The sequence below is a fragment of the Columba livia genome, chromosome 9 (genome assembly GCF_036013475.1).
Source record: "Columba livia isolate bColLiv1 breed racing homer chromosome 9, bColLiv1.pat.W.v2, whole genome shotgun sequence".
NCBI classification, from domain to species: domain Eukaryota; kingdom Metazoa; phylum Chordata; class Aves; order Columbiformes; family Columbidae; genus Columba; species Columba livia.
Genome location: NC_088610.1, coordinates 4,790,154 through 4,808,117, shown reverse-complemented (window position 1 = coordinate 4,808,117; position 17,964 = coordinate 4,790,154). Strand labels below are relative to the sequence as shown.

General features: G+C 40.3%; 1 protein-coding gene across 10 annotated transcripts in view; it reads left to right on the top strand.

Annotated features, from left to right (window-relative positions):
- The window catches only part of LRRC31 (leucine rich repeat containing 31), a 47,404-nt gene that overhangs the window by 25,016 nt on the left and 4,424 nt on the right, over positions 1-17,964 (top strand). For 2 of the 10 annotated variants that reach the window (XM_065073524.1, XM_065073523.1), the window contains 8 exons: positions 7,922-8,179; positions 9,433-9,582; positions 9,732-9,899; positions 12,383-12,550; positions 13,430-13,597; positions 14,357-14,524; positions 15,631-15,798; positions 17,002-17,169. In XM_065073524.1, the coding sequence (XP_064929596.1) occupies positions 9,498-9,582; positions 9,732-9,899; positions 12,383-12,550; positions 13,430-13,597; positions 14,357-14,524; positions 15,631-15,798; positions 17,002-17,169 (1,093 nt within the window). In that variant the 5' untranslated portion in view covers positions 7,922-8,179; positions 9,433-9,497. Of the gene's footprint in view, positions 1-6,235; positions 6,827-7,921; positions 8,189-8,355; positions 8,439-9,432; positions 9,583-9,731; positions 9,900-12,382; positions 12,551-13,429; positions 13,598-14,356; positions 14,525-15,630; positions 15,799-17,001; positions 17,170-17,964 lie in introns of those variants that run through there. The other 8 variants (XM_065073526.1, XM_065073517.1, XM_065073525.1 and 5 more) reach the window with 8 other exon arrangements.

Sequence of the window (17,964 nt, the reverse complement as noted above, 5' to 3'; positions counted from 1 at the left end):
AAGGTGATTTATGAATAGAACAAGTAATGTAGAGTATATCAAATTGATCTGGGCCTTGGTCTGTCAATGAGTATTGCTGTTAATGAAGATGGTTTATGGCAGTGTAGTCCCACTTTATCCCCTTTGCAGGGAGGAATCTGGAGTGGGGAAACACCAGCGCTTGGATTCTTCTGTACAAAGGGGATAACTGTAGTCTGACAGCTACTACCTGGTGTAGAATTCTTCTAGGAGTTTGAAGAATGCTACCAAAAACCCAACAGTTTTTGGCATTTTGTACTATTCTAAAGCTGAATTAAGAACCAGGAGACTCTCTCCGTTAATTTCAAGAGCAATTACAACTACTGTCACATCTTAATTCCTGAAGTATCAGAATGGGTTATCAGTGTGGAATCTGTGCACTAAGGTAGATACATTCTTACCATTGCCACCAGACATGTTGTCAGTACTGATCTGGGTCAGAATTAACTTGATTCCCTTTTGACAAAATCAATGACAGACATGTCTCAACTGATGGGATATATGATCTTCAGAAATGGAAAGCAAAAAAATGCATTAGACAATTTTATTACCAGTTCAAGAATTAATGTTTGCCAAAATGTAATGCTGGAATTGATTTATATAAGTAGAGAACCTGCTAAACTAGAGTCTAAGCAGGTTTTAATCCACTGTTTCTAAACAATGTCTGTGTGAGGAATCTGTGGTGATTCACTCAGAAAGAGCGATGATCCTTATTTCTTCTTATGAAGTTCGCTGAAGCAAGATACGCTTCAATGGAGACATATTTCTGTATAATGAAATGAACTAGATGGTTACAGAACTTGGCAAATGGCTTCTTTATCAATGTCACCCTGTCTTATTCCAAAATTAAATCTATATGCAGATATACCAAGTTCTTCAGCTAAACCTCACTTCTTTCCATGTTCTCCCCTCGAAAGGTTTAAACTAGCAGAGTAGTGGTGTCCACAACAGGCAGCATAGATGAGGAGCAGGGTGGTCTGGTGGGTGGGCTGGGAAGTTGGGGACTGGTAGGCTGGAAACACCAAGAATGGTCTTGAACCAAGAAGTGGTGTCCTAAAAACCTGGGATTAGAAACAATCACAAGGCTTTACAGTGACACAGCTGGTTTAGAAACACATAGGATCTTGCCTTTGGGTCCCCTCACAAGAATTTGAGAAGTAACTAGAGAAGGGAATGGGCAAAGCTCTGTGTCAGTGTCACTGTAATAATTTGAGTTGTGGGTATGCAGAACATCCTACAAACTGTAGCATTCCTTGGGAGGTCAGGTTTTTTCCAACTCTCAGCCCTTTGCTTGATTGAAGGTTAGGTGCTCTTGTTCCTTTCTGAGTTGCAGGACACTCTGAAGAGGGAAGTGTCCAACTTTGGTGTTCACCTGTTTCAATACATACTGACAAGATCAACAAATACTCACTGGAAAGGTGGCACAGGTTGTAATACAGCTGGCTGTTCAATGGAAAAGCTTTATATTTACCTTGAGAGAAGTTTGGAGAGACTAGGTGGATTACACAGCTGTTTCATTCCCAATGGAAATTTGGGAATTAACCAGGGAGAACTGGACCCAAACAGGGACAAAACTGAAGCTACTGAGTTTTAATTGACATGGCTGATCTCAATTCCAAAAGCTAATGAGTGAATCTAAATGGCTAACCATAAAGTTATTTTGAAAATTAAATTGATATAATATTGTATGTTGAAAGAAGATTGGATTTTGTGTCCATGAATCAAAGTGGTTGCAAAGGTCTGGATTTAAAATCGTACAAGTTCAGTTTCTGAACACCTGGGGTTTTTTTTTTTTTGTTTGTCTAGCATAGTCTCAACCAGGACTGAAATGTTTTGGTCAAAATTTTCAAACTGGCAGCATGTTGAAAGAGCAAATCAGTTGGTATAATTATATTACCATTTCCATGCATGCACAGCAGAAGTAATGGAAGCTGCACTCTAATGTGGTTGTCTCATCTATGGAATTTCACTCTTTTTGCTCTGGACATGACTTTTTGCATTGGAGTAATAATTAACAAACCAAAAAAACAATGCACACGCTTATTATCTTTAATTTAAACTATTTTGTGGTTGTGTTTTTTTTTGTTTGGTTTGTGTTTTTTGTTTGTTTGTTTGTTTGTTTGGTTTTTGTTTTGTTTTCAATAGCCAATGTATGGATTTAAGGTATTTTTGGATGTGGAAAGGTGAATTGCAACTGCATTGGTATTGCATTCAAAAAGAAAACTGTTGAATAAATACTTCTTTTTTTTGGAACTAAATTTTGAAGTAATTGCTAGAAATACAAGGACTCAGATGCCATCATTTGGGATGACCCTAAAACTGCTTTGCAACCCCCTCCATATGAACATAAACTTGCTCTCTCTGGCAGCACATATTCAGGTTGAAGTTTCACAGAATGGAATGGGGAGTTTTGCTGAACTATCCAACCCCATTGTACCAGATGGTACCGTATGGAAGTAACACTGATCCTTTGGCTCTGATTTCTAATTAAGTTTCTAGTAATTAATATAGTTTGCAGGCCTTGCATGAACTCTGCAGATTACACATTCATGTAAATGATTAACTGAAAGGGGATTATTCCTGGCATAAGTTCAACTAAAAAGTGTTTTCCAGCCCTGAGAATAGTCTCCAACAGACTTGTAATAGAGAATGAAACAATAAGTTTGTATTTGTGTAGTTCCATTTAAAAAAAGACTAACTCAATAATTTTTATGTTCTCTATGCCAGTTCAGCCCCCACTGTGATCAGTCTATGTTTGTACCTAAGTACAGAATAAGTGAAATGTATTTTAAACAGTTATCTTAGGAACTACTACTGTAGGCTGATGGGCTATTAAAATCAGAAGGCTGGATATTCATTTTGTGGGAAATGATGGGAATACTTAGATGGTTTGGACCCAACTGAATCCCCAGGCATGCACACTGATCTCAGTGCGGGGAAGTCTGGAATGAGTTTGTTCCAGGGAATTGTCAGTGTTGCACAATATTTCTAACAGTATAGGAATATATGGAGAAAGTGTTTATCCAGGTGGCAGCAAACTGCTGAACTTTACCTTGAAGCCTGAGTGATGTTTCCTAACCCAGATTCTGCAGAGCACTTCCTGCTAGTGAATGCAACTGCGTCTATTCATTCATTCTCGGAGAATGGTCCTTCCAGCCCATCATGTCTGCAGCCTCTTCTGAAGGGTTTTCTCTGCTGATCCTTGCCGCTCTGTGGTGTGAACAGTCAACATCAAATTAGTGGATGACACAGATATTGTGGTACTAGTGACATACCATTGCAGCCAGCTGAAGACTTCTCAGCTGTGTAGGCAAGACTGAATTTTGCTGCCTCAGTTGTAAGGGGTCAGAACTGGGTTGAAGTCAGAGGATAGAAAGAAGGGACACAACAGGATGGAGAGAGCTGTGGAGGGCATGGTTTGATGTAGGTGTCTGAGAAAGATGAGGGCAGTGAAGCTGGGACTGGAGCAGCCACTCTTCCCCTACCCTCATTTGGCAGCAGCTCTTGGCTCATTTAGTCTGGGTCAGCACGGACCAAGAACAAGTCACCTGGAACTGGCAAAGTCAGTAATGGGGCAATAAGCGTTTTTTCACCCCCAGCAATTTCTTGGCCCATGCAACCGCCCGCAACAAATGGAGCCAAGCAGGAGCAGCTCACAAAAGCTGCTGCAGACAGTGACAGTTATGCAGAAAGGGGAAACAGAGCAGTGAAGGTGCATGCTAAGGAAAGGGAGAATGAATAGTGTGGCAGAGGTTCAGTCTCCTCCTCCCACAGAGAGAACAGTGGCTTCACTGGGTGCAAGCAAAGCTGGGAAGGGAGCTGCCTTAGAAGCAAACAAGGCTCACGGTGTTCCTGCGTGCTACAGGACTCAGAATGTTACAAATCTCTATCAGATAAACATCCCAAATCATTAAATTCTATATAAAGACTGGGCCAAGTGCCTCCCTGCTATAGCTCCAGTGATCGTATGACAGAAAGGATGGGTTTACTCCTGTGTGTTTAGATATACTGTATTATTTTAACCAGATGCTTGGGGTTTTGTTTTCCTTTAATGAATAATAAGTGCCATCCAAAACAGAGTCGCTACTTTGTTTGGGTTTCATTGAAAAAGACACTACTAAATGGAGAGGAAATCCCCAAAATGATACGTGGTGATTAAGTACATAGAATATAGGATTTCAGTGTTTGCAAATCCTTTTTTTCAAATGAACTTGTGGCACTGATCCTCTAATGGCATTATTTCTTTGGAATATATGCTGGATTAAGGAGTCACAATGAGGCAAAGTACGAAAATCCACATTAATCTCTCACCAGTGGATGCTGTGTGGGTTGCAACTTTAACTGTTTTGTTCCAAAATTGGTTCTGTTCCTAACCTTGCCCCAGGTCTACACCAAGGGAAGAGCAGATATAAACAAGTGTGACGCTGAGCAGTCGGCAGATGGTCACAAACCATTTAACTGGATAGAAAGGGGAAGGCGTTTATTATTTTTAAACTCCAAAAGCTAAGCCTGCCCTGTGCTGTCCATGACATGCTGCAAGAAGCAGATGCACAGGTCTGGTAGGCAAGAGCAGGACACATATTCGGAATTATCCGATGGGGAAGACAATGAGCGATGCAGCAAGTCACACTGCAGGGCCCAGTCTAGCATTTAACAGAGGGTTAGGGAATAAACTTCCTTACCACAGGGGCATGGCTGGGCTTGGTTGTCGTGATACATCACAGGTTTATGGCACGGCATATGCTACTGCAAAGTAATGCTGATGTTTTCAGCACAGTGCAGCTGCCTTACTCTAGTTACCCTGCTTGCTTTGGGATAACCCTTCTGTTCTGTCTTCCCATATAGCCACTGTGAATAGAGGCAAAGATTTGCCTTCTAGGAGGAAAAAAACTAGATCACTGCAAAACTACATTTCCTTTCTCCCTGGATTAGAGGGATGCTGTCATGGAGCCATGAGGTATTTGCACTATCATTCAACAGCCTAAAGTGGTGAAAGAATTTCTGAATGGGCAACACATCACCTAACACACTGATGTCAGGGCATTTGAGTTAGCCCAGCCTAACCACTGTAATCGGTGCTTAACATGCTTAAGGATTTCTGCAGTTCCAGGGACTGGAGATCATCAGATATTCCCATTCCACCTTCCCATTGAACTGCAGCAGGCATCAAGTGTTTTGGGCCAGCAGAGCCTGGCATGTGTTCACAAACACAGGTTATCTTGTCTCTGTTTCATCTCTGTCCACTCCATTGTTAAGCACAAAAAGTGGAAAAGAGCTGTTGAATTCCACGAGTTCTTTACCAACAGCTGAGATGCCTGAACATGCGAAGTGAATTAGAGCACAGGGAGGTGATCTCTCCCAGTGGGTAGAGGTCTGACGTGAGATGGCCATTTCGGAAAATGGGACAGAACAGCCACTCCTGGTGCTAGAAAACTCTAAAACCAACTTGGAAATCCTTTCTGTTTGGGAACAGATATGTGGCCTCCATTCCTGCAGGGAAAGCTGGCTCATCACAATGGTTTTGTGCATTTTCTCCTACTGTAAATGTTTCCCGGAGTGGTACTTCTCATGGGCTGGAGGATTTTCCTGATATTCACTTTAAGTCTTCCTTCTCTTAATCTTACCTTGTTGGCTTGCAGCAGCACCCTGTGCCTCATTCCACCCTGCCTGAATCATTTGTATGTTGACATGCTGAGTCAAGCGTGTCCTCACAGTGGGTGTCTGCTCAGCTGCTTCCAAAGGAGTCGTTAGTTTTATCGACCAGCTTTATCATTCCCCACCAAAAACACTCCAGTTCGCATATGTCTTTAGTGTATACATATTGGTGGATGGTCCATTGTATTTAAGGACGTGTCAGTTACATCGCAACAGGTGCAGACAACAAAGGTAAGCAGGAAATGATAAGGCAAATGGAGAGCTTGCCATGTGAGGCGAGATAAGAAGAGTTTGGTTGGTTTAGCCTACAAACGTGAAGACCTCATACATTAAAAAGCATCATCAAAACTAAAAAGATTCAGGATAAGTGGCTGTGAGTATATTTAACCTAGAAATTGCAACATTGGCCATCATGGAAACACGTACTAGGACAGACAGACAAAAATAAGTATAGTGGAGTTTTTATATAGACATATATACCCAATGTATCAAATAATTACATCATAATGTTGTATCATGCTGTTGCCTACAAGCAGATTGTACAGATGATGTGGTAGGACCTCTCCTCTCATATCTCCTCTTGCCCTAAAATGAACAGGAGTGCACTAGTCCTCTGTATTCCTTTTTCTTACCAAACTGCAACATCCTGCTGACAGCATGGCTTTGCTCAGCCTCCCACAGTATTTCTGACCAGTATGGACAAAAGGGGTGGGAAAACAAAAAGCTTTTCTTCAGGTAGTCCTGTAACTTGATCTACAAGGTGACTCAGCCTCTTGTAACACCAGCTGTTTCGGGACGTGCAGTGGTTATTGTGCAGAATTGAAGTCTGTGCTGCCACTTCCTGATTTCTGCTTTGTGAGTGATCTAAGCTGGGACATGATCAGAGCACTTAAACGGACTTTTCAGCCTCCCCCAGAAAAGAGAGGCCAGGGACAGCAGGCTGACGTCGGGAGACAGTGCAGGGGAACAAAGGCGTCGGGAAAGAGCCTACAAACCGCTTGTGCGGACTCACTGCTCTCAAACTGATGAAGATAGAAACTCTTGAAAGAAAAGTACATGGAAAGTCCTGTTAGAGGAAAAAAGTGAGGTTTTGTTTGCATGCCATAGCTTACAGGGTGAAACAGATCCTCGAGTGTACCAATGGAAGAGACAGGTATGTTTCTTTGTTTAAAATAACAAAAACACTGCCAGGGTAGCTGGCATTGCTTTACAGCTCAGTGAATGTGCATGTACAGATATATACATTGTTTTGTATAACTTTTGCACTCCTAAGAAATACAGCTGTGACAGGCTATTAAGAGCAAGACTAAACAGTGCATCAGCTTTTTGTAGTTGTGAGTGCTCTGCCCTTGAACACTTGTATTGGGGCAGATAACTTCATACACAATAAGAAAATTTACATAAATATATAGATAGATAAATCAGTATATATATATATACATTTATATATATATATACACACACACAAAAATGTATAAATGTAATAAAAACTACATTTGTTTTATTTTGATATTTTTCCCCCGACCTGACTCTCACTATAATAATATGATAACTGTCTTTGAATTTCATAGGGCTCCTGATACTTCTTCACGTGTCTTTCTGTTTTAGAAAGCTGATGCCTGTGACATTACATATAACATAATTATTAGAATGATTGAGTTCATGTGCTCGGTGGATGATGGAGAATTGTGCAGTGAGTTCTGTGTAGGAGTCTGTGCTGAGGAAAAGGGAATCGGTGTGAGCACAAAAACCCATTCCTGAGCTCTGGTGTATTAAGTATTGTGGTCTGAGCACAGGACATTCCCCCTCCAGTAGTACTTGACACCTTCTCTGTATAGTCCTAACAAAGCAAAAGTCGATGATTGTCTGCTTACTTTTTATGACTGATTGCACAGTTAAAAGCACATGTATGGTGGAGAATGCTAAAATTAAAACAGAATTTTAAATGAGCATTAAATTAATGTTTAGGGAAAAATGAAGCAGCTTCAGAATCGCCAGATGATGCTATAATATAAACAGCAATAAGGAAAGAATGTGTGTAAATTATTATAAAGTTAACTTTAATTTACCTTTGAGATAGCCGCTGAAACTGAGGTCACTGTGGTACTGAACTGTTCTAACAAACTGTCTAGGGGGCTTGGAGGGAATTGGAGGAAATTCTTAGTGCATCTGCCACTATGAAAGAGGATAAGCAAGAAAAAAATGTTACTAAAACTAATTCCTTCTATGTCTGCTGACCTCCTGAAAGATGACATTAAGAGCTGCCAGGATAAGCATAAAGAGAACACACCGAAGAGTTCCCCATTTGACTTTGTTATAAAACAGTTCCAAGGGAAGAGGTCTTCTTCTGGAAAAAGAAAAGAGCAGCCTTCAGCCATCAAAGAATTCTTCAGGGGCTTTGACTTTGGGAAATCCGAAGGCAAGGACAGAAGGGAAATTGAAAAAACAGAAATAAACAACTCTGGAGATGATGATCAGAGTGAGAAACAAGATCTCTCTGCAGAAGGTAATGCTGGTACGATAATGAAATACATGTGCATGTGTGTGTTTTTTAATTTCATAGAAAATCAGTTGCTTTTCTTGCTAGCCGAAATGCTGTGATTTGCTGCCTATAGTTTATCCTTTAGCCAGGATTTGCTTCCGATTGGAATATTGTCAAGGATATGCGCTCTAATTTGATAGGTGCTAAACAAGGACTGGGATCCATGTTGCTGAGGAGGGATAAAGCTTTTGGGTGACCTCTCTCTTGATCTCCAATGTGAGAGGTCAGTGCTGGAGTCAGCTCATTAGTTGCAGAGCTTATTTGGTTTGAAAGCCAAGCTTTGAGCAGTAGCTTGGCTTGTTGTGTTTAAGATCGGTCTCTGTCTGTCCTGCTGCTAAAGATCTGAAGACAACAAGAGCAGATGTTTCCTGCCACTTGACACTGGTGAGGGGGAGGGGAGGCAATGGAAGTTCATGATGATGTTGTTTTGTGCACACTAGCATACTTTTTACATTCACACCAGAGAAGATGAGGCTGTTTTTAAAAAGGAGCTGGAAGGGGAGGCTTAGATCTCTGTCATTGGGTAGGTTTGAGGAAACAAATAGAGGACAGGTACTGAGAGCTGGAGTGTTATTCTGTGTAATTTTCTGGCTGTTTTTTTTCCAACTATAGGCATTAGATGAAATTACTGATTTGTTGAAGGGTTTAGCAATAAACGTAAGTGCAATTTTCCCTGCTGCACGAACTGTTTCGAAGAAGAGGGAAAGTAGGAGCTGCTTTGCAAAGCCGATAAAAGCAGGAACTGCCTTACACAGACAATGTTTGAAATGAGCACAGGGTGTCCTGGGAGAAGCAGCAGTTTCACCACACAATTGCAGGGCCACTGATCAGGAACAGACTGTATCACAGCAGTGTGACTATAGGGCAGGCACACAGAGGTGGTTATATGACTTGTGCATCCAGAGTAGCTGCAGTTCAGAGTTTTCCATGAATTTCATGTCCTTGTGGCGGTGCAAGCATCTAAAGTCACTGGCATAAGGTAGCACGGAGATGAGCAACAGGAGACTTTTTCTCATTCTGCATCAGTAGTTTTGTAGTGATCTGATCTATAGTGGAATTACCACTCAGGTTATTGGTCCACATTGATAAAAAAATGGAGCCCAGTTTACTGACAGATTTAGTTTGTTTGCTAAAGTCTTCACCTGACAGCAACTGACAGGTTTTACACATCGTGTTAGCAGCAGAGATAACCAGGATCCCATTTCTTTGTTACTCAGATGAACCTCCACGTCTTGTTTCTGAAGAAGAATCACCATCTGGTAAGGAGAGATTTAACCAGTTCATGGAGAAACTGGGAAAGAAACCCAACACCAAGAATCTGGATCTAAATAATTGTGCATTAAGTGCAGCAGATGTAATAGAGCTGGGTAAATATGCATTTTATTCAACTACATAGATCATATTTCTTTAATTCTTATTTACCTATTTGATTATTCGCTCTGTATTAAGAGGTATTGACATCCAGGGTCTGCAGATAATATTTCAGTAGGATACTCCTTTTCTCTTTTTTCCCCAGCTTCTTTACTGCCATTTCTCCCAGAGCTGGAAGAGATCAGCCTGTCCTGGAATGGTTGTGTTGGTGGAACTTTGAAATCTCTTACTGTTCAGCTCCATCATGTGAACCTGTTAAAAGTCCTTCGACTTAACAACTGCAGGCTGACAGCTGAGGATGTCACCTCCTTAGGTACAGGATTTCACACCCATTTACTTGCAGACAGCTTGGGTCTAATGTAATCCAGCTCATCTCTTCCTGCATCCTACTCCTGCTGCCTCCATGCTGCACCATGTAAACTCCTGCTGCAAAACAGGAGAAAGAGCTTTGGCTTATGAGTGACCTTGTCTACTTGAATGGCTCTGCCAAGTCCATCCCTCAGGGGATGAAGCTTTCCCATTCTGAAGGGAGCAGAATTCAGCCCTAATTGCAGGAAAACCTGTTTTCAATTTGGATTAGTATTTTTTTTCTCGATTTGATGTCTAATGGCAGACGGAAGAACTGAAACAGAGTCAGTTGTAACAAGGTCACCTTAGGTCTTCATGCTGTAGGACAGATGCAGTGCTCATTAAAAAAAAATTGATGGTCTGAAGTCTTGAGACCTAAAACCAGAAGTGTTGCCTCAGAGCTTTATGATTTGTTTCTGCAAGTCTGGGAAAAGCTTATTCTTCTGCTTACTACTTTGTTTGGAGCGCCTGCAACCCTGCTTTCTGCAAAGCGTGAGATTTAGAGATTTTATAGGTGGTGTTATGCGCTCAGGTTCTGATGATGAGTCACCTCTGGGCCTGGAGTTTACTCAGGGGTGGGTCTGTAATACGTATCTGAAAGAAGAGCAAACTCAATCAACTAGGAACTATGTTAAAAAAAACTACTGCTTATTTTGCAAGTTCTAAAAACCAGTCTGAGTTATAAAGCTGGGTTTTATGTCATTCATGTCAAGGCTTTTTCCAAGAAAGGCTCAGAACTAAAATGACACATATGATGGTAGCTTAAAGGTGGGTCATGCTATCCGTTAGGGAGGGAAAATGCATCTTTACAAAAGCTGATGAAAACATTTTTCTCTTTCTGATGAGGGTAAAAATCTGTGTTTGATCCTCTGTCAGTTTTTTTTCAAATGTATTTCATTCTTTTTCAAACCCTTTTCTCTTTTTTCTTTTTTTTTTTTTTTTTTTTTTTCCCCTTGAGTTTTATTGGTTGTATTTCCAATTGATTTATTCTGCATGGTTCTTCTGTGTTGTTTCCTTCCCCCTTCTGGCCTGGCCTCTGCTGAGACAGACACAAAACTGAACATAGAACTTGAATTTCCAGTCAAAACGTGATGCCCATGACATGTGGAATAGCAACAGTCAATTTGTATTGATTTTTTTGCCTGTGATTTTGAAAACATGGTACATATTTAGGCCAATATTGCCTGTTTGACTGCATCCACATCTATCTGTGGAGGTGTGGCTACTTGTGGACTCAGCACATTCTGCTTAGAAAGCAGTGTCTCATATATAACTGTAATATCAACTTCTCCAATATGATTGCTCAGAGCTGTGATTGTGAGAGGTGGTAGGAAACCATTCCTGGAGTTATAGTCCTTTATTTATCTTCTAGGTGGAAAACGTGCCAGGAATACTTGTCCCCATATCAAACAGAAATGGGCTGTGCTGCAGAGGCAAAACCACTTCTTACTGTGGACCATTGCTCAGTCTTCAAGACTGAGGCAATAATTTAAAATAAAAATATAAAAATAAAAATTAAGATATATCCTTTTCTCTCAAACCTGGATATTCACTCACAACAACAGAAATAATTATTTTTCTATTTTAAATCTTTTTTGTGAAAAATTAATAGTGAAAACACACAGACACAAAGGGCTTTATTAAAATCCGATTCTCAGTTATTAGGTTGGTGACAAGATTTTAGATCAAAAATTTGTGTATGACACTTGGAAATTGCAGTTGCATGTGGTCAGATTAATTAATCTTTCTTGGGAATATACATCTGCCTTCTTCCTCCACGAAGGAAGTTAAAGCTGGATTTTGTAGTGGGATATTACTGTTACAAAGAAGCACTAACACAGTTCATGTTGACAGGTGCATCAAACCTGGAGAAGGCTGATTTTTCTGAATGTAATCAAAATCTGTGCTGTCTGCCTTGAAATAATGGAAAGTTTAGTTTGGATTAAACCAATGCTCACCTTGATTCTTTATGAAGTGAGTCAGAAATGCCTGTCAGAAATGGAACTTTTAAGTTTCAGAAATAACCATGAGAGGACTTATTTCATCCCCTCCAAAATGACCTGTGGACACAGTACAGAGGACGTTGGAAGTTTGAAAAATAGAGCAGATACAGGACAGTAAATTCAGGCTTGTCACTTGTATTGATTTCCCTACAGACTAGACTTTCCGGGTCCTGGCACAGGTCTGCAATGCTGACTGAGAAGTCTGTGTGCTGTGACAGTGACTTGTGATCTATATTGATCCTTAGACAAGGGGAGAATTTATACCACATTGCTGCAGTAGCAACAATTCACAGCGTACACCAATTTTCCTGGCAAGCCATTAAAAATATAATAATTTGAGAAGTCAGTGGGTAAACTGTCCTCTTTTATGTGTTCCAAACCTGTGGTTTTGTCTTACACTAAAATGCATCCACCCAGAATGCATCATCTTAGGCTTTTGTTACAGGAGAAGCATTTGAAGTTGTTCCTCAACTAGAAGAACTGGATTTGTCATGGAACAGTAGCGTAGGTGGAAAACTCTCACTCCTGACAAAAAAACTCCAGAAAGGATGCAAGTTGAAACTTCTGAAAATCACAGACTGTAACCTGATGGCAAAGGATGGAGAATCCCTAGGTATGTGTATCCACATAGCTGGACTGGGACTGGCTTCATAAAAATGCAACTTGTTTGACTTAGATTATGGCCATATTGATGTGAATGTTAGTGGAAAGTTAATTTATTTCAGGCTCTGCATTATGACAATTTTTGCCACACAGTATTGGGATTTAGTGCACTTTCTTCCAAAGAAAATTATTGTTCTCTCTAATCACATGAGGTAGGGTTAAGGAGAATAGCTCCATCTAACCCACAGCCTGGCTGCCTCAGTGATTCAGGGTTGCTGGATCCTTTGAGACCCTGAGCAAGTCATCTGCGCCAGAATTTCCAACACTGATTGCTTTAAGTTAAACAACTGAATATGTACTTAGCCATGGGATGGGAAAGAAGGCCTGAGGGATGGGAATTTAGGCTGAGTTGGCAAACACTGAGCAACCCTCCCCTCTTTCCTCTCACCATAGCTTAATCCTGTGGGGCCTTTTGATCCGATTCTGGGTTGTAAAAATATATTTTCTCCCTAAAGAGAAGCCCCGGTGCTCACATCTCCATAGCAGGTGATGTACCATATGCGATATACAGTCCTATATATATTAATTAGAAATTTTTATTTCTCTTTGTATTCCTGCCTTTTATCCCCCTATATTTTTCCTACTGTCCTTGTATCCTGCCTCCCCCATTTTTTTCATACAGATATTTCACTGCTTTTCATGATTCCTACTCAGTCTTTGTTTTGCTGTATTTTTCAGGTAGAACAGGAACTTAGTAAGTCTAAACCACACATAGGCAAACCCAGCCTACCTCTTCCTGTTTGTCATGGTGCTATACTTTTCTAGGTTTCATCTGTATATATCCCAAACAGTTACCAATTCTGGTTTTATTTTCTTTTGTTTTTCCCAGCTGAAATTCTAAATGCGATCCCAAACCTTGAAGTATTAGATCTCTCTATCAACAAACACATCGGCAGCAGCATGAAGGTTATTGCTCAGGATCTGAAAAATGTGCCAGGCTTGAAAGAGTTAAACTTGCACATGTGTGGATTAAAGCAAGACAGCCTCCAGGGCTTAGGTTAGACTTTGTGTTCAGAAAGACTTTCATTCTGAATAAATTGTACATCTGAAAACCATTTAAGAAAGGCAATGAGGTGGGTTTTTGCTGATGCTTTGGCAGTATTAATGGGCAATCGGTATTTGCTGTTGGAGGATTGATAAGACTACAGAGACTTTCAGCAGGAACAACATTTGTCTTCCCTGAGCATGTGAAAGTTGGTGGGGAGAGTTACCCTCCACACCGTTTGTCTGAGACACATCTTGGGGTAGATTACTGGCTCTCTGGACAAGCTTCCTCTCTCCCCAGACAGAACAAAGACAAGGGCACAGACAGACTAGCTAACTTTTAATGACTTAATCCTACTCTCAGAAGAGAATTCAAATTCACCATTATCACTTAATGAGTGTCCAGTGAAGCCCATATGAAATGGGCTTATTATCTGTGTCTCTCCCTAGTGGAGGTCTTATCCGTAAAACAAAACAACTGGCACTGATTAGCACATCCAGTGGTAATTTCAGCAAAAGGCTGAGGATTGACTGGATGTGGGGGATGAGCTGGCCTCATCTTCACCTGCTCTTTTGGAGAAGGATGGAGTTGCATGGATGGGGAAGCTTTATGGTTCCTGTGTGTCTGCTGTGATTATACGCTGAAGCTTAGTCTGAGAGCTTTGCCTGCAATATCTTGGGCAAACTTTGAGTTTAAAGTAAATAAACACTAAAGCCATGACCTGAGCTATTGTAGCAGCCAGTGACCAGCATGTTCCCTTTTCCATTTCAGACACTGCTTTACAGCACCTTGCTGAGCTAAGAAAATTAGACATATCAGGTAACAAAGAGATTGGCGGTGGCTTTAAGGATGCAACAGTTCATTTGGCCAGCTTGAAAAATCTCGAAGTCCTTGATCTCCACCAGTGCTGTGTAACAGAAGAGGACATGACTGTTCTGTGTAAGGACATGTTGAGGAAATCCATTAAGCATGTAGATTTTTGACTTCTGAAAATATCTCAAAGGTGTTAAGATGTTCTGCCTGACTTAGTCTAGCAGAGCTTGGTTTGTTTTCATGGGGCAGTTCTGGCAGTGCAGTGTGGAGGATAGCTTTCTCAATCAATATGGAATGTATTTTTGCTGTATCAAAGGAAATCTCATAGTGTCTGATCCCCTGTGGAGCTAAGGACTGTGATGGAGAAGCATGATGGGAATGTAGGAACTGCCACCAAACATTTCTTTTTTTTTTTATAACCAGTAATTTTAGAAGTATCTGGGGACAGTTCCCCTGCTGGGATAAATTGGTATGGATCCAAGGTATGTATGTGCATGTAAGTGTCTAAAATTCCCCTAGTGAGCTTTAAGTTGAGAGTAATGTTAGGAGACCTGGCATTACTGCTTCTGTGTGCTTTATAGAAAAGCTGAAGACTGCAGTCTCCAGATTGAATTGATCCATCTCGTAAATAGTGTTAGGAAGAAAAAGACATTTCCAATTCTATCAGTGAGGCAGTTTATTTTCCTGTGTGCTTGATCATTACTTTTTGACATTGGTTCTTATTCTTTAGAACAACAACAAAAAATCTTATGAATCAAAGCCTGTATTGTCCACATCTTATTTTCCATGATAACTATAATTTGAAAAGCTGTTGATGAAGCATTGGGAAGTATTAACTATTAAAAATACCAGTCATTATTTATCTTTAATTTATTGACCAATAGAGAATAACACTACTAATATAAAGGAGTTTCAGTTAGTGAAGACATTTGGAAATAACCCCCATCTCATTTAATGTTAAATTCCCTACTTCACCTAGAAAATTTCAACAGGAAGCTGTGTTCTGACAACCTTCCACACAGTATGTAATACCTAATTTCTTAAACATTCCTACTGAAAATGACAAGGCTCTTTATGGTCTGAAACATTGCTTACCATAAATTTGAGTGTCAAAACTTGGCCTTCACATTTGGATTGATTTATAAAGAAAAGAAATGATGTCAGGCAAATATAAAACTTACATATTTTTTCTGGATCGGTGACTGTCTAATAAATATTTCATGTTTTCACAGCCCAGGTGATACCTTTACTCTCCAGTCTTCAAAAACTGAATTTATCCTCGAATAAAAATGTCGGAGTCTCATCTTATCCTCTTCTGGGCAGGCTCAGGTTTTTACCAAAGTTGAAATCCGTGGCCATCAGCAATTGTGGTTTAGGTGAAGAGTCATTTTCATCACTAGGTAGGAATGTGGTTGTGGGTTTTTTTTTGTGTGTCTATTTTCTATGTATCCTTGTGGGACAAAGCACTTCATTCTCCTTTGGCTGAACTCCAAAGATCGTGGTTACATTATACTACAGGTCCTAAGCGAAAAAGCCTGTAATGAAACTAGTGTTTCATGGTACCTGGTTGCAAGGGATGACCATTGTATGGTTTCCCCTGTCACACCCAACTGGTTGAAGTGCTTTTAGTCCTTTGTCTGCGAGTGAGCTTTTGCATACTGCCTAATTTTGGAAGAGAAAGCAAAACATGCTTTCATATCATCCTGTAATTACAGTTTGGTTGTAGTACTACATTTTCAGTTTAGTGGGATAAAGTTTTCACTGAATGTTTTTCACTTAGTGAAAAACAGGTGAAGGTTTCAGTAGAAAGTTTCTGGTGTAGAGTTAAGCATGGGGCAATGGAGGATCTGGGGCAATGACTGTAGCAGGGGAAGAGAGATTACACAGCCTTGAAGAGAAGTCCATTCTAACACAGGATATGTAAATTCACCTCTCTTTGCCTACTTGTTGCAAATCTCAGTGGATTAGTGGCTACACTGTCCCTTTGATAGGCGTTCCATATGGCACATGACATCCAAGTACGGGGGTTCTGTCAGTTACTGTGTATTGTGCAATTATGATATATTTTGTACTGTTTACTAGTGATATTAAAACCTATAGTAAAACTAGACTGCCTTCAGCAGAAGCAATAGGAAGCTCAACTGGTCTAAGGTCCCTGCAGGAAAAGAACTATATTTAAATCATTACAATTATGTAAGTGTGACATCACGGAAAGCGGTGTTGTCAAAAGATACAGACCATTTCACCTTGCATGGTGAGTTCACGGCAAAAAAAAAAAAGCCATATTTAAATTGATATAAAATGGTTTTAAAATAAGTTTTTATATTAAATTGTCTTCAGTGGGAGAAGGCCAAGCCAATAACATAAACAGAGGAGAAACTCCTCCACAGAATCCTTAAAGATTCTATAGGCAGGCGCTTCTTATCTTCCATAAAGAGCACAGGAGATATTTTTGTCTGACTTTTATTAGGATAAAAGAAGTAATTCCAAGCACAAGCAGGCAGCCTGATAGGAGCCTATTTACAGGTGAATTGTGTGTGAGATGTCTGAGGCCATGTTGTTTTCTCTTAGTAAGCAGAAGTTGCTGGTCTTAATCTTTTCAGCTGAGGCCGCCCTTCACCTTCCTGAACTGGAGATATTAGACCTTTCTTGGAATAAGTGCGTTGGTGGGAACCTAAAGCTGCTTTGGGAAGCACTAAAGCTTGCAACAGAGATTCAAGTGTTAAGACTGAGCAGCTGTAACTTGGTGGCTGAAGATTTGGCACTTTTAAGTAAGTATAACATGGTATTTACTAGCAGTCGAGGAGCCAGGGCATTTAGACCACAATTCAGAAGGGACTTGTTCCATGGGCTGAGCACATTTTTGCATAAATCAAATTAAAAGATGGAAAATACAGCAGCATTTTTTCCCATAAAGGGTTTTCATTTTGCTGAAGACTGTGTGTCTTATACATGCACAGTGCAAAAGCTGAAAAGGATAAAAATGCCAAGAATCTTTGAGCAGTTTTATCTATTAATACAAGAAGACAGCACTTAGAAAATGTAGCTTTTGCATCTGTGTTTTAGATTAGATATTTAAAGCTCTGAGGAGTTTAATTTTGCTTGGTTACTGGTTTGGGATTCAGTAATTTATGGGAAATGTATGTGCTGACGGCCAGTAATACAGGCACTACCAGCTCTGTCCATTAGGTGTGTGTTTGGAGTCACACTATTATGGGAGAGTTAAAACAGAAATATTTTAGCTTACCTTTCAGGAGCTGCTGAGAAATACTAGAAAATGGGAACCCAATGAAAGAATAACATCTAGGATCCTTAAACTTGTTTGTTTTATAATCATCCTTGTGATTCTGTGGGCCTGACCCGTGGGTTTTGAGTGTCTAAGACAGCAATAGCTGGGTAACAGCTATTAAGGCCCAGTAATCTGAAGGCTGGTGAGATGAAGCATGGATGTTTTTTGACTTTACAAATGCTACCCTTGGTGGATGTCTGCTTTGCCAACCATACACTAAGGATTCTGGTTCCCTTTAGGGTATTTTAGGCCTGTTACCCTCCCACAGTGAGAGCTG